General features: G+C 42.6%; 1 protein-coding gene across 2 annotated transcripts in view; it reads right to left on the bottom strand.

The window, feature by feature from the left end:
- Window positions 1–16,394, bottom strand: part of pde4dip (phosphodiesterase 4D interacting protein) — a 564,002-nt gene extending 547,608 nt beyond the window's left edge. Inside the window, exon 1 of one of the 2 annotated variants that reach the window (XM_069938250.1) lies at window positions 16,230–16,394. In XM_069938250.1, the coding sequence (XP_069794351.1) occupies window positions 16,230–16,279 (50 nt within the window). In that variant the 5' untranslated portion in view covers window positions 16,280–16,394. Of the gene's footprint in view, window positions 1–11,854; window positions 12,086–16,229 lie in introns of those variants that run through there. The other variant, XM_069938253.1, reaches the window with a different exon arrangement.
- Between the last annotated feature and the right edge of the window lie 405 nt (window positions 16,395–16,799).

Genomic DNA, 16,799 nt, shown 5'->3' with positions numbered 1-16,799 from the left:
CAAACACCAGCTGAAAACCCAAATTGCTTTGAAAATTATCAAATTGGAATCAGCCTCAATTTATTTGTTTAACAGTTGCACCTTGCCCCTTGTGCTGTTTTAAATAAATTTCCCTGTGTCACACAGATATTGAAAAGCTGTTGAAGATGGTGTCCAAAGCAGAGTTATAGCCATTCCTGAATACAAGCAATCCTTCACTTCCACTCAACACCTAGTCTCTGCACCTGTCAAATGCAGAAAATCATATTTGTAACATTCTCATTCTTGTCTTGGAAATTAGCTACATAAAAGAGATGACTGGTTTAGCACTTCCCATGCAGGCTAAAAGTATTAATTCTGCTACTTCTTGAACCCACAATGCAGACCTGTGCAGTTGCAGTCTAAAAGGAGCTAACAGCACAAACTATTTATACTCCATAGGAATCCTATCATGTTAACTGTGATGTTCTATGACTTGTCTAGCAGTATTTTTATCTGCACTCACAGCAAGAAGACAGTCCTCATTTGTTGAGTGAATATCAAATTAAAACACAGTTTGTATGGTGAGTGATAGATTGCCCAAGATTAACAATTACTTTTTTCATCTTTTTATTATTGGCTAGTATATAGTATACCTCTCATGTCAAAAAAGAATCACATTTTTACAAAATGAGACATCAAAAACGATCCTTGGAAGGGCATGTGATCCAGAACAATATCTCAGCAGGAAACAGTAATGTTCTTTACTTAATGTGAGCAACCTACACCTAGCCCTGAGATAGTGACATTTTAAAAAAAAAACCAAAGGAAATAATGGAATGCAAGTCAGAATTCATTCAGAAAGAAAATTAGAAAGGTAATGTTTGCAGCTCCATCCCTGTAAATTACTGGCATATATTCACAAAGCACTGTACATATTGTGTAATTGATACACACAACCACACACGGCCAATCATTAGGCAAGCACTGCCTCTCAGGGGGCTCATCTCTTGGCAGCCAGTCTTGGTCTAAGATTACTGTCACAGATATTAAAATCAATCATAAAATAAGGCCTATCTCTTTGTTGACCTCACTCATAAGGGGATACTTTAAAATACCTTTCAATTCAAATTGAACATGGAGATCAAGGCACATAGGTAAACTTATTCTTTGGATTACCACCAAATGGAGAGTTTGCGCAAGGTAGGAAATGTTTCCTCAATGTGCGCACTTATGCAAAGCTCGCCAGAAGCATGCTATTTAAGTGCTCCCTAGGTAATGATGTCATTGATGATATACGAAACACTGGGGTGGGGGGAGGATTGGAAGGACAAAATGAAAGCAGTATCATTTTCTCCTGACTTTAGAAAGGGAAAAATATATGGATGTGAGCACAGATTAATCTGATGACTAAACTGCTGGAGTTACTAATAAATATCAATATTCCTCTTCAGACATTTCTACTTTAGTAAAGGTGACACTGACTAGAATAATGTCCATCCTGTTTATTGAGAATCTTCTTATATTTTTTCCATTCCTCTACCAGTGTTTTTGCATAATATGAGAGTAAATTCAATGCAAAGAACATTTACAGATCAAAAAGAAACAGTAGTACAATAAATGTAAAGAAATAAATAAAAGGAGATGCTGGAAACAACAAAAAAAAATAGAAAATACACTGGACAATACTCAGCAGGTCAGGCAACATCCACAGAAGGAACAGACATATTAATGTTTCACGAGGGACATTTTTACAAACGCGAGGATCAGTGCTAAAAACATTTTTCAAATAGCATTTCCACAGATGCTGCATATCCTACTAAAAGATAACAGAATGTCTAATTTTTGTAATATATTAAAGACAGTGCAAACTATTATTCTAGTGTTTAGTTTACAATAGAATTCCCTTTACATTTGGCATATTTTAACATTCCTGAATTTGCTATTTTTAATATGAAATTGAGGTACAATGTAATGGAAAACACATGTTTTTGTCTGTGATAAGGTTCTTCTGGAGTTTCTGTCCGTCCAACATGAAGGGCTCTAAAGCTTTCATCAATAACACTGGACAACGATGATTTTACTTCCTGAACACTTTTGGGAGTATTTTATAGATTTTGGGCTGCCAAACATGAAAATAACCTTAAGATATAACCTATTTTTGTGATTTCCTGACATATTTTAAGTCTACTTCAAGCATATAAAAGCACGAAGTGCAACATGTCATTGAAAATTGATTTTCTACATTCACACTTGACTTCTTCCCTGCAGACTTTGGTGAAGTCTGTGACGAACATGCTGAAAGATTTCACCAGGATATTTCAACCATGGAAGAGTGGTATCAGGGCAATTGGAATCCATAAATGCTGGCCGACTATTGTTGGATGCCTAACGGGAGGCATCAGATGCTGAGTACAAACGAAAATCAACAGCAAAACAATTTTAGGTCAGTTGAACTAATGCAATGTGTCAGCATGTTATACAATTAAACATGCTAAATTGAATAAAAATTAATTTAATAATTCTCCAACTTCTTACGTGATACAGCAAATCTGAAATTATCTTTGTGTTCAGCTTGAAGTTGTCTATCATAATGCTTTTTTTTTCCCAGGACAAAAAAAAATTGTTGTCCAGTGTAAAAAAAACAATGATCAAGCAAAATCATGGGTCAGTTAATGACTGAGAATAGGGTTACAAAATTGAAATTTCAGATCAAGGACCTTTTTAAAAATCAGAATGTTATTGAATCTCAGTGATCTATTTCATGTGAAACTATTTTTGTTTGATTTAGACATACAACACAGAAACAGGCCCTTTTGTTCCACGAGCCCATGCTGCCCAATTGTGATGATGTAATGGGGGGGTGGGGTCATATTATACTGACTGCTTGCAATTGGCTATGGCTTCAGAGATACTTCACCCTACCGGTATAACAGATGGACATGCTTTCCCAGAAGTAAAGAACTTGGACTCGATTTGGATGGAGCACAAAAAAGATTTATTATGATTCCTTAGATGTAGCAAAAAAATGTATTATGTTAACCTGGAAATCAGAAGATACCCTGAGAATACAGCAATGGTACATAGAAATGAATAAATGTATTCCATTGGAAAAAATAACATATAATTTAAGAAATAACATCACAGTATTCGAACAAATTTGGGAACCGTACATGGAACACTACAGAGAAGTCCTACCACGGACCTCCACCACCTAAAATGACAGAAGGAGAAGATGACGAAATGAACTGACCCAGTATGTAAAAGTAGAAGACACAATTTTCTTGTTTATTTTCATTGTGTGAGAACATGGTTTAATGGGTTTAATGTATCATATATGTTGAACGTTGAGTGGGTGGGAAGGGGGGGTGAAGGAGGGAGGGAAGGGAGGGGGGAAAAGGGGAGAAAATGACACTGTGTACATTCAATAGGGAAATGTTTGTCTGTATTTTGGTCAATATGGTTCATAGTGTGAAAAATAAAAAATTTAAAAAAAAACAATGGTGGTTATAATCTGTTAATAAAAGCCTAGTATTAGTATAACACTTGTCTGGTCCATGTCTATGGCATATCAATTTTATTAACAGACTTTCAATCATGGATACTTCTCTGAAACCTGGAAAGCTCGACATAGATCAAGATGCCACCTGAGCTGGAGACATTTTTCACCATTGGCTCCAGTGTTTTGAAGTATACATGCGAGATGCAGTGAAAATGGACCATCTTGTGGGTCTCCTCAGAGAAGTACCCTACTCCATGGTTAGGGAGACAGCTGGCTACCAGAATGCACTGAATCTCCTCAGAACCTATTGTGATATGCCCCAAAACACTTTTGTCACAAGACATCAACTTCATACTCGAAGACAACAAGCTGGAGAGAGCAAAGATGCTTTTGTGCTCGCACTAAATGGGCTATCCAGAACCTGTGCTTGCACTGCTGTCATGGTTGAAGCCCACTGAGTATCTTTGGGGCTGGATGCATTCAGGGTACATCAGGCAACGTTCACTGGAGACCTTGGGCTTAACCTTTAATGCTGCTCTACAACAAGCGAAGACCCTTAGGGCTGCACTACAAAGTCCTAAAGCCCTCGAGAAAGAAAGAGGTGCTGAAGTGACACCCCCAAGGCCTGCCTGCAGCGATGATCCACTGCTGAGCGCCACTAAACCACAGCATAAAAGCCACTACAGAAGATGCTACTTCTGCGGCTTGGCGCTACACGCAAGCCAATTGTGCCACCTGTGGAAAGCAAAGGCTCTGGGCCAGAGCCTACCGGGCGTGAGAGTCCTCACCTAGCTCACGCTGTTTGTTGAAGAGTAAGAAGAAGAAGAAGAATCAACGCTCAAGCATGACAAATAAGCAGGGGTGCCTCCACAAGACTGTTGTGGTGAGTGGAGAGCCAAAAATTCATCTAGTTCTTCTTCTGAAATCGTAAGTGGAACTGCCAGTGATGTGGCGAACTCTGACAGATCGCTGCTGCAGGGAGACCCTGCTCTGGTATTGATGATCATAAATTAAGATGAACCCCATGGCCTGAAGTATTCAACAATGAAGGTGGAGGTAAATGGGGAGCCTATTGACTGTTTGTTCGATTCAGGCAGTACTGACAGCTATATTCACTCTATGACTGGTAGCACCCTGAATCTTACCTTGTATCTGTCTAAGTGCAAATTTTCTATGGCTTGTTCTGGACTAAAACAAGATATTACAAGTTGCTGTAAAAGAACCCTGAAGGAACAGGGAAATTAATATAAAAATTTCAAATTGCATGTGCTCACCGGTTTGTGTGCTCTGATGATTTTAAGATTAGATTTCCAGTGCCAAATGAAAAGTATCATATTGACATTTAACGGCCCATTACCATTGATCATGGTACCCCCAAGAGGCTGTTTGCAGGTTATCAACTCTAAAGATTAAACCTCCACATCTTTTTACTAATCTAACCCTGGATTGTAAGCCTATAGCCACAAAGAGTAGGTGCTATAGCAGAGGACAGACTTTTTATTAAGAACGAAGTTAGATGTTTGACAAAAAAAAAACCGAACACAGTACAAGTCCTTAGCGTCCACAAGTTGTAGTCATCAAAAATTGCACGAAACATAGAATGGTTGTGGACTACAGCCAAACTATAAACAGGTTTACGCAACTAGATGCTTATCCCCTACCTCGTATTTCAGACATGGTAAACTAGATTGCACAATATAAAATATATTCCACAATTGTCCTGAAATCAGCTTATCATCAGGTGCCTATTCACAAAGATGAAAGGCAGTTTTCCGCTTTTGAGGCAGATGGCATACTTTTTCAGTTTAAAAGAGTTCCTTTTGGAGTTACCAACTGTGTATCCGTTTTCCAAAGAGAGATGGATAAGCTAGTAGACACTTTAAACCATGTTTTTTTTTCTCCTGCAAGGCTGAGAATCAGTAACCTGCTTGAGACTCAGCAGACATAAGCTAAATTCCACCATGGGGCCCAGAGATGCAGTTATCTGACAAAAAGACATCTGTGTACCAAGAACATTTAATCTTCCTGCTTGTTTTGGTCACAGTCTTTCAGGCAGAGACCTAACCTTGACGCAAAATAAACCATTGTATTCAAAGTGATAAGCTGAAAGTTGTGTTATTCGATAGAAGCCGAGGCATGCTAGCTTTCTCGCTTATCTTGCTTTTTGTGCTGGGAATAGGTGCTTGGGTAAGCAGTTTTAGGGTAATATAAGCCATGGTCCCACTGCTGAAGTTTGAGACTCCGAGAGGTGGCAACATCTCTCAGCAAGAAGAAGAACTTCGAGAGTCCAGCCAACGTCCTGGTCGGGGGAGGTGGAGAAGCTGCTACCGGCGCCCTGGCAACCTACTAAAAGTGTGCAGTCGTTGCCTCACCTTGACAGTTGGGACCAGTCCAGGCAATGATAAGTATAATTGGGAAGGGCTTGCATATTGTAGTTTGATATCAGCTTTAGAATTTGTAATAAAGATTTGTATAAACTGAAGTGCTCTTGGTGTGTGTATCTATTTTCTTTCGGTAGCTCAAACACTGTGACCAATCTAAAATGAACAAAGTGAGAGGTACAAGTTTACCCAGAACAATTGGCGTAGTCGGCAGGATTCGAACCTGCGCAGGGAGCAATGGGCAGGGCCTGAAGAATAGCCTGCTTGGCGGACTGGAACGCCCTTTCCTGATCGTTACCCCATAAAAAGTCTGCTTTCTTTCGGGTAATCTTGTATAGAGGACGTAAAAGCAATGCCAAGTGTGGAATATGGCGTCGTCAGTATCCCAATAACCCTAGGAAACACTGGGTCTCTTTTTAGCTAGTAGGAGTGGCCAAGACTGCGATCTTATTGCGAACTTTATCGGGAACCACTTTATCCAGCATGCCACTGAATTCCAAGGAAAATAACCGTCTGGGACGGACCCTGCACCTTGGCGGGGTTAATGGCCCACCCTCTTTGCATCAGGGTATCTTGGATGCTCTCCATACCTTCCTGTATCATCTCTTCTGTGGACCCTTGGATCATCACATCATCAATATAATGGTGAATCTAGAGAGTAGGCGATAGTGGCACCACCTCCAAATCATGGGCAATTAGGCTGTGGCAAATAGTGGGAGAGTGTACATAGCCCTGAGGGAGGTGGGTGAAGGTATACTGGTGCCCCCTGCAGGTAAAGGCAAACTGAACCTGTGAGACCTCAGCTACAAGAATACTTAAGAAGGTGTGAGCGAGATCAATGAGAGCATACCATGTTCTTGAGTTCCCAGCAGCAATGTTTTCAATAAGGGTAACAATGTCCGGAACTGCCGAAGCAAGTGGTGGAGTATGTTTGTTCAAAAAACGATAATCAACTGTCATTCTCCAGGAGCCATCCGGCTTCTGGACCGGCCAAACAGGGCTATTAAAGGGTAACATTGCGGGCCTCACTACCCCTTCTTCTTGCAAAGGATCGATGGTGGCAGTAATCTCTTCTTGACCTCCAGGGAGGCGATATTGTGGAATGCACACTGGTTTTGGAGCGGGGTGGGGGGGTGGGGAGGCACCATCACAGGATCCCACTTAGCCCGACCCACCACTAGTCTTTTTGTAATAGTCCGAATTCCAAATGCAAATCCCCCTTGGCTAGTATTAAGGGCCGTACTGGCCAACATATTAATACCCAGGATACACTCGTCAGTGGCAGACACCAGGACATGTAACCATATAGGGGAAGGGCCATCACCCACCGTGGCGCGGACTTTTATTTCCTCCCATCCCCTCTATTCAAAATGTCAGTCCAGTCCAGAGGTCGAGGTTACCAGGAATCACTGAGTGCTCCGCACCAGTATCGACCAAAGCCAAATATTGGTGGACATTACCCCCGCCCCAATGGATTGTTAACAGTATGTAGGACCGCGGGTCCCTGTGCATCCGCCGTATCTCAATAGAGTAGACACGGAAACCCTGCCCACACCCTCATGCTTTAGTAGGGTTCGGGGGCTTCCAGGACCACAAGCTACTATTATCCTTAAGAGCCTTTTTAACCAATTGTTGTATCTCATCACGGGTAACTGGAGCAAGAGAAGCTGGCTCGATAGGGGCAGCAATGGGAGCAGAAGGCACAGCTGGGCCAGGAAGACTCAACAGCTGGGAATGACGTTCCCCTGCCTTCCTCTTATAAAGGACCGCAGTAGGTTCCCATCAATATCACTTTTAGGTACGCCTAACTTTAACAAGGTTAGAAAAAGGTCCTTCCTTGTCAGTCCGTTATTAGCAGCAGTCCCTCTCTTTTCATCCTGCTTGTCTGATTTAACCTGGGTTGTACATGAGTGGATTTTACCTCCCAACTCTAATTCTCAAAACCCAGAGAAGGCGTGCACCGCCTCAGACGCAGGGTGCCCAATTAGTGGACTAGTTACGGACTGAACCAGTCCCCGTATAATGGGTTGGGCGGAATGAACCAATCGGGTATGCATTCTGGCAGTGAACGTCTCTTCGTCAGGGCTCCCCCCAAGTACCCACAGCCTCAAACACCCTGCATACAAGGCAGAGGCCAGGACCTGTTGACGAATTACTGCTATACCCTCCTCTGGGGTGCCCCAATTGTTCTGCAAATGTAAATCTCAATCTACTGATGATGGGTATACTTGTAACAAGGCATCCCCTAGAGTGGCAAGTAAGTAATCCACCCCTCTCCTTCTACCACAGAGCTCAGCAGTGACCCGGATATCAGTAGTCAACGTTCCTAATCCCAACAATTCCTCAGGGGTTAAATATACATTACCCCCTCCTTGTTCCCAGGCCGCCAGAGTTTCTCCCATCTTTTGCTTAAATCAATCTCCAATGGCGGCCAGCTCTTTTATAGAGAAGTCACGGATCATTGACTCCTTCCGACCCCTGTTCCCACTTTGGCCCACAGAGCCCTCTACCGAGTCTACTGGAGAGGAGGCCGAGGTCATCCCATAGAGGGGGTGGGCCATAGAGCATAAGCAGGGGTTCGGGTATCTTCCCCTGGGTCTTCTTGGGAGACCAGGGTATCTATCCCTTCAATTTCAATCCTTATATCGTCCCCCCTTCTGTCTCTGTCTGTTTGGGAAGTCCGCTGCCTTACGGGGCAGGCATGAACAGCGGGTGGAAAGGGGAGTATATCAGGAACATGGCAAGGGGTATCTGCATTATTGCAGCCTGTTTTTTTTTTAATCCTTTCTGCTTTGTGTTCTCATTAATTCTGTTTGTTGGTCAATTTTTGTGGTGGAGGAGAATGTAATGATGTAATGGGGGGGGGGGGCGTATTATACTGACTGCTTGCTATTGGCTATGGCTGTAGAGATACTCCACCCGACTGGTATAACAGATGGAGATGCTTTCCCACTGGCCAGAATAGTGGTGGTTATAGTCTGTTAATAAAAGCCCAGTATTAGTATAACACTTGTCTGGTGCATATCTATGGCACATAACCAATCACACCCAATTGACCTACAACCCGAATACATTTTCAAGGGTGGGTGGAAATCAGAGCTCCCGGGAAAAACCCACACAGAAAAGGGGAGAGCATACAAATGCATTAGATTTGAACCCGGTCACCATCATTGGTGTTGTAACAGCGTTGCACTAACCACCACCCAATGTTTTGATTTATTTTTGAGAAGCAATATTGTGTTCACTAAATAAATTATGAACTTGAGAAACTTCCTTTAACTATACAAATCAAAATAGTCACTCAAGATCATGCATGGTGTTGATAGATTTCTTGAAAATAATTAATGAGATAGCATCAGTCAATCTGCAACAGCTGAACGGAGTTGACTGAGAGCACTTAGATTGGGGTCTATTGATTAGAACATCAAATAATTGAGCGTCGTCTGAAATTACACAGAAAATAGTTTTTTTTTTAAATTTGCAACAGGAACTAAAATGGTGAGTGGACTATATTATGGCAACCTGCAATTTAACAGTGAAATCCTTGGGAATTCAGATGATCAGTCTCAGTTACACTTGTCATTCATTGTCATACTAAAATGTAAACAAAGGTATGCTGCCATGTTGTTTGACTTATCATGTGTTAGAATACAAAGACTAGTCAATATATTTCAGAAAAAATATATCTATACCATATTACAGATGGTCTAGCTTTCTAAAGAAAGACAAGATCCAGAAAATCAGTGGATCACAAAGTTAAAATCCCTTTAATCTAAACAGTTCCAATCCAGCCATTATACAAAAAATACCCTTTGAATTCTCGTTGAAGACATCAATTCAAAAAGGCATAACCTATGATATTGAATATGTACAGATGAGAATATTGCAGGGCTAGTCAGTCTATAAACAGCAATGTTAATTTGATTTCAAGTCAGTTTAGAGTAAAAGCTGACTCCGATGGCAGGGGAGTGGATAAAAATGTAAAGCACATTCTAACTCCCCTTCCTACTGGAAAGCATGTTAGGGAATAACAGGATTTCTCAGAATCAATGCTGCCTATGGATGCCTGACAACACTTACTTGCATGTTTTGAGTGGTTACTTGACTGATGGGATTTGTGATATTTTGTCATCGTAATAGTACCTTCTGGAAGAAGCAAGTCCAGAAACTCTTCAATCTGCTGCCATTTTTGAATTATTTATTTCTTTAAGCACATTTTTTTGTCAACATTCGTAGTTTACATATAATGTTTTAAATTAAAAAATTGTTTGTATTTAGTCTTCTATAAATCACAAATTGATTTCTCGGTTATAATGCAAAGAAAAATGGTTATGATGCTTTTCTGCCAATGTGGAAAAAGCACCTTCAATGGAGATTAAGGGACCAGAAAGTCCCTAGCCCTAAAAAAAATGGTTTTCTGACCCTGGAAGAATATACTGCTAACCATTTTTCTCTGTTTAATATACAATTTGTTAAAATGGTAATGTTTACTCTGATATGCAACTGATTACTTTTCATGATTTATTTTATTGCATTAAATTTTGAAGCAGTGAAAATACTGCTTTTTCTTGTAAGATCAATTTTAAAATCAAAATACCAGTCACTTATTCTGGAAAGTCACCCAAACTATAGATTACATAGCATTAAAAATGATATTTACATATTATTACAGAACATTTTAGACTTGTTTACACTTGATATATCAAATTTATTAACGTATTTTAGCATGAATTTTCTTTTCAGATTATAAGCTATTTTTGATGATTAAAGCAAATCTAGTAATGTCAGTTTATCTACTATACAGTAATTACTGCAAATTATTACATGATCCATAGAACATTACAGTACTGAAACAGGTCACTTTGGCCCTTCTAGTCTGTGCTGGACAATTTTTCTGCCAAATCCCACTGATCTGCACCCAGTTTATAAACCCTCCATACTTATCCCATCCATGTTCCCAGTTCAAATTCTTCTCAAATAATAAAATTGGGTCCGCATTCATCACTTCAGCTGACAGATAGTTCCACACTCCCTCCACTTTCTATGTGAAGAAGATCCCCCTTGTGTTCCCCCAAAACATTTCCCCTTTCACCCTTAACCCATGTCCTCTGGTTTGTATCTCACCGACCCTCAGTGGAAAAAGCCGACCTATGTTTACTTTGTCTACCCCCCTCATAATTTTAACCCTAACCCTCTTTTAAATCTCCCCTCACTCTATAATATAGAAATAAAGTCCTAACCTCTAACTTTCCACTGTAAGCCAGTTCCTCAGGTCCAGGCAACATCCTAGTAACAACCCTCTAGTCTTTTTCCTTGTCCTGAAATTTGATGCCTCCATACCAGACAGTGATGCAACCACCCAGAATGTTCTTCACAGAACAAATGTAAAAGTTTGAGAAATGTAAAAGTATAACCGCTGGCAGGCCTTCTTCATGATTGCATCAGCATGGAGGCTCCAGGACAGATCCACAGAGATATTGACACCCAGGAATTTGCAATTCTTGACCCTCTCCACTACTGAACCATCAATGAGGATTGGGCTGTGTTCCCCTGACTCCCTCCTGGTCCACAATTATCTCCTTGGTTTTGCTAACAATGAATGCAAGATTGTTGTTGTGACACCACACAAAGAGCCCCTCTCCCCTCTCCCCGCTCCCCTCTCCCCGCTCCCCGCTCCCCTCTCCCCTCTCCCCGCTCCCCTCTCCCCGCTCCCCTCTCCCCGCTCCCCTCTCCCCGCTCCCCTCTCCCCGCTCCCCTCTCCCCGCTCCCCTCTCCCCGCTCCCCTCTCCCCGCTCCCCTCTCCCCGCTCCCCTCTCCCCGCTCCCCTCTCCCCGCTCCCCTCTCCCCTCTCCCCTCTCCCCTTCTTCATTGCTGTTTGTGATTCTGCCAACTACTATAGTATCATCAGCAAACCGATAGATAGCATTGGAATTGTGCCTGGCCACACAGTCATGGGTGTATAATGAATAGAGCAATGGGCTAATATGGTGATACCACTGTGATGCTGTTATACCATTGGTACTGTATCTCGGTGTATGGATGGCCTCCTCCTCTGTGTAACTCCTCCTCCTGGAATTCCCCAATAAAGGCAATTATGCCTGAGTCCCTCCCTCAGTACGAATCCTGGAATCGGGCCAGCAACAGGATCATGTGTTCAGTCTTATGGTAATAAAAACCTGTCATCTAGAAACTCCAGTCATTTGGTGTTATTTTTAGCATATTGTGGCAGTGTAAGGAGTGAGAGAGAGACAGAACCACCATGTTGAGGGTCGTTAACGACTGATTTTATTATAATTCAGCATGTCCCTTTAAGGGCAGCATGAGCTCAGTCACCTGGTGCATTGTGACATCATAATCACTGACCAGGGTGCATGCTGGAAGGGATGCTGGAGTCAGAGAGAAATGTCTGATGATACTATTTCCCTATGGCTGACCCACCATGTGGCGATACAAGCGGGGCCAGTTCACCACGAGGATGTGCGCTGCCACACAACCTCCCCCAGAACCGGTTATGCGTCCTCTGTGATAAGTCCACTGTAAAAAGTTCCTCCCTCCCCCCAATGTCTTGGGTGAAGGTTCCTCCAGTCCTGTGAAAGACTTTGTACGGCCCCTCGTACAGTCGCTGCAGTGGTGTGCCTTGCGGCCCTCTTCACACAAAAACAAACTGAGCCGAATCGAGTTCTTTGGGGAGGTGGATTGGCCGGGTGCTGTGGAGGGTTGGTGAGCCAGGGAGCCCAGTCTCCTGCAGAGGTCTGCCAGCAGGTTTGCGTCGGTGACTACGGTGTCGGGATCCGAGCCGAAAAACTCACCTGGTAGGGAAAGCAGTGCACCATCTCCGCCGCCAAGGCTTGTAGGTTTTCCTTGGGTGCCATTCTAATCCCGAGGGGGACCCAGGGTAGCTCGACCACCCAATCTGGTCCGGAGAGCCTGGCCATGAGTAATGCCTTCAGGTGCCTGTGGAACCTCTCCACCAACCCTTTGGACTGTGGGTGGTATGCCGTGGTGTGGTGGAGCTTCACCCCCAGGAGTTTCGCCATCTGGATCCACACAGCGGACGTGAACTGCGTGCCCCTGTCACTGGTGATGTGCGCCGGGACTCCGAATCGGGCGATCCACTGGTTGACTAGAGTCCTGGCGCACGTCTCCGCAGAGGCTTTCTTGATCGGGATAACCTCCGGCCACCTTGTGGCATGGTCGACCACCATGAGGAGGTAACTTGACACCGGCAGGGGTCTAACAATATCGACGTGGATGTGTTGGAACCTGCGAGCCGCCGAGTCAAAGTTCTGTAAGGGAGCCTGCGTGTGTCGGTGGATTTTAGAGGTCTGGCACCTGGTGTAGGTCCTGGCGAGCTCCGCCACCTCTCTCTTGAGTCCATGCCACATGAACTGCTCTGCAACCATACACACTGTCGTCTTCACCACTGGGTGAGTGAGGTCGTGGACTAGACTGAAGACCCTCACTCTCCAGTGCGGCGGGACTACCGGACACAGTGTACCTGTTGACACGGTGGAGAGCAGTGCATCTTGGCTGCTGGGCAACTGGATGTCTTCGAATTTGAGGCCTGAGATGGCAGTCCGCAAGGCCTGCATCTCCGCATCATTCCTATGGGGCTGGTCCAGTTGAGTGTAATCTAGGCTGGGGGTGAGAGTGTTGATTGTGGGTTGTGAGAGTGCATCTGCCACCACATTGTCCTTACCAGCCATGTCAGATGTCAGTCATGAACTCCAACATGTACGAGAGGTGGCGCTGTTGTCTGGCAGGCCACGGATCTTTGGCCATTCCCAGTGCCTGGGTGGGGTGCTTGTGGTCCATGAAGACTGTAAACAGCCTGCCCACGAGGAAGTAGCAAAAGTGGCAAATGGCCAAGTACAGCGCCAGGAGCTCCTGGTCAAAGGTGCTATATTTGAGTTCTGGTTGGCGCAGCTGCTTGCTGAAAAAGGCCAGTGATCTCCATTGAGCCACTGTTCCAGGACCCCCCCACCCCCACCCCTGTAGCTGAGATGTCCACAGAGAGCACCATGTGTGCCTCTGGCCGTAGGTGCAATAGTAGTATCGTGTTGGCTAGGGCTTCCTTCGTCATGATGAAAGCCTTATTCGCCCTTACTCTGGCTTCTTCCATCCTGCCATTGTCCAATCCAGTTTACTACTTCACCATGAATACCGTGCGTCTGAACCTTCCTGACTAACCTCCCATGTGGGACCTTGTCAAAGGCCTTACTAAAGTCCATGTAGACAACATCTGCTATCTTTCCTTCATCAACTTTCCTGATAACCTCCTCGAAAAACTATCAGATTGGATAAACACAACATACCTTGCACAAAGCCATGCTGATGATCCCTGTCTAATTTATTTTATTCAGCATATAGTTCAGTAGTGGGATTCAGATTTACACCATGTCTACTAATAATTTAGTTCACTAACTACATTTCCAAATTTCCAGTTGACATCATGTCAGGAATAAATTTAATGGTTAGTTACAGAAAGCTACAAAAGATGTAGAGAAAATGGATGAAACCACAACAGATAGTGTTCAATGCCTGGAAAATATGAGATCATCTATTTTTGATTTGAGAAAGATAAAAGCTGACAAAGGTAAATTAGAACATTAAAAAGACTAAAATTTGAAGGAAAAAAAATTTAGGCATCCATGCACATAAAACACTAAAAGATGGAGTACGGATCATAAAAATTAATCCAAGGTTAATGGATATTGGCTTCATCTTCAGAGATCTAAAATACCAAAAATGGTTGATTTGAAATGTTAACAGTTTCTTTCTCCTCAAATGCTGCCTGATCTGAGTATTTCCATCATTCTGTTTTTGCTCAAAACGCATAATCTTGAAGATTCTTTCCGAAAATTATATTGGACCTCAGAAGATAAAATTATATGAATTGTATAAATTTGCCTTGAACTCCCACAAATTCAGAAAGATTTTTTTTTGACCAAACCAAGCATTTTTTTGGTTGGTAAACTAAGACAACTGCTGGATTGATACATGGAAAGAATACACAAAATAACTGTGGAACTAAAGAAAAAGAAAATTGAATCAATTTTTAAAAAATTCTTTAGAGGAAAGATTTTTTAAAAAGCAAGAGTTCTGGCAGGTTCTCACAATAGAGTAGCTAAAGTCTCTCGGGTGGCATTATGGGAGTGATTCTATTGACTCTGCCTGTTTTTTCTTTAGAGGAACTAGAGTGAGTTATGTCCAAACATACAGGTAATACTCAAAAAGCAGGAAAAGGTAAATAATTGAGGATAAATTGCAAAATGATTAGTGATTTAGTAGAACTATCAAATAAGTCATTGTCATTATTTGAACAAAATAATAATATATAAACTTTGAAAGGATGACTGATTTTAAACTGCAAAAATAATTATGTGAAATCATGTTTGCAGTAAGTTAGCATTTTTTTTAAAATAAAGACATTACTTCTGTATTTTATTTTCCATTTCCTGCATTTATGTTAAAAATATTGATGCATTTTGCAGTTGTTTTCCAGATTACTCTTTTCATGATGTCAAAACTTTTCCATTCATCAACCTGCCTTTTCTCCTTAGTAATGCATAAAATTTCCTGATTGGCATTCACTTCCCTTTTCAGTTTTGCTGGACCACAGAAATGGCTCTTTACCTGGTTGTCTGAATAAATGCTATGCACAAAGTCAATATCACCTTTGTTTAAAGCCTTAATGTCTTTATTTTTTTCTGAACAATTACATTTTAAATGAAACACAACACTTATCCTGCTCTCTATTTTGGTCATTCATGATGAATTTGATTAAATTGAAGAAGTCGCTACTGGAAGTGCTCCTCCACATTTTCTTCCTGGTCGAACTCAAACTTCTCCCCTACTTTGTAAAGGGCAATTGTACAGAATAGTTTTTTTTAAAAAAAAACATTACTTATTGAGAAGACATCCCACCTGTTTCAAATGTTCACGTTAAATTGATCTCTAAAAATAATCTATTATAAGTCAATTATGATTCCAGAACTTCGAACAAGTCCATGTGGTCTTGCTTGATTTGTGCAATCTGTAGTCATGTATTTACTTATTGCAAATTTTATAAAATGTCCGGAGGCTTTTGGGCACAAAAGCAAGCTTATGTGGAGACAAGCTACCGCATGCAACCTCCCAGAGAGAGAGAGAGAGAGGGGGGGGGTGGAATCTACCAAAGGCATGAGCAGCCAGACTGCAGCAAAGCCCTTGGGCTGCTGCCCATATCACAATCTGAAAAGTCGAAGCATAAGGAGCATGAAAAGTGAGATCATTCCAAAAACAATCAATCTCTGGAGGCAGTATCCAAATACGAAAAATGCATGTCAACCAATTCGACTTCTGCGTCTGCGTCGTTGTATTTTTGTTAAAGAAACGTGCTTACTTACCCTCCTGCGCTGCGTTTCGAAGTTTCATCCTTTTTCCAACCCCTGTCCATTCCCCGGGTTATCTGCGTGGAATGTTTCTTTGCGGCATCCAGAGAACGGAGTCGGGTACCATTGGTGGAGACTGGGATGAGGGAAACGCAGAGCGGGGCGGATGCCTGCCGCTCGCGGACGAGGCCACGCGCGTGCCCGAGGCTCGCCCGACCCACGCTCACGCGCCAGCCGAACGGCTCCAGGTGCTTGGACGCTGGCAGGTAGGCAATGAAATACTGTGTCCCCATTCCACCTGGTCAGTGACGATCATTCCATTCTCCACCCAGACACGGGGTTCTGGGATCATTAGCACCTCACAGACCACATCCCCGAACTAAAAATGACAGCCTGTAAATGAATTAATTCATTTACAAAGTTCTTCGAAATATACAGTAGTTATGTAAAAGAAGGCCTTTCATCATTGCAGATGACCGATGTTGACCCTTGAACTTCCACATGGTGCTTATTTGAAGATGTTCTGGTGTCCTCTTCACGGCCCTCGCCGCATTTTCAGTAAACGGTTTCCTTTTAATGGCGTAC

Source organism: Narcine bancroftii, chromosome 5 (genome assembly GCF_036971445.1).
Source record: "Narcine bancroftii isolate sNarBan1 chromosome 5, sNarBan1.hap1, whole genome shotgun sequence".
Taxonomy (NCBI): domain Eukaryota; kingdom Metazoa; phylum Chordata; class Chondrichthyes; order Torpediniformes; family Narcinidae; genus Narcine; species Narcine bancroftii.
The sequence above is the reverse complement of the archived record's forward strand: the minus strand, read 5'-3'. Positions and strand labels throughout refer to the sequence as shown.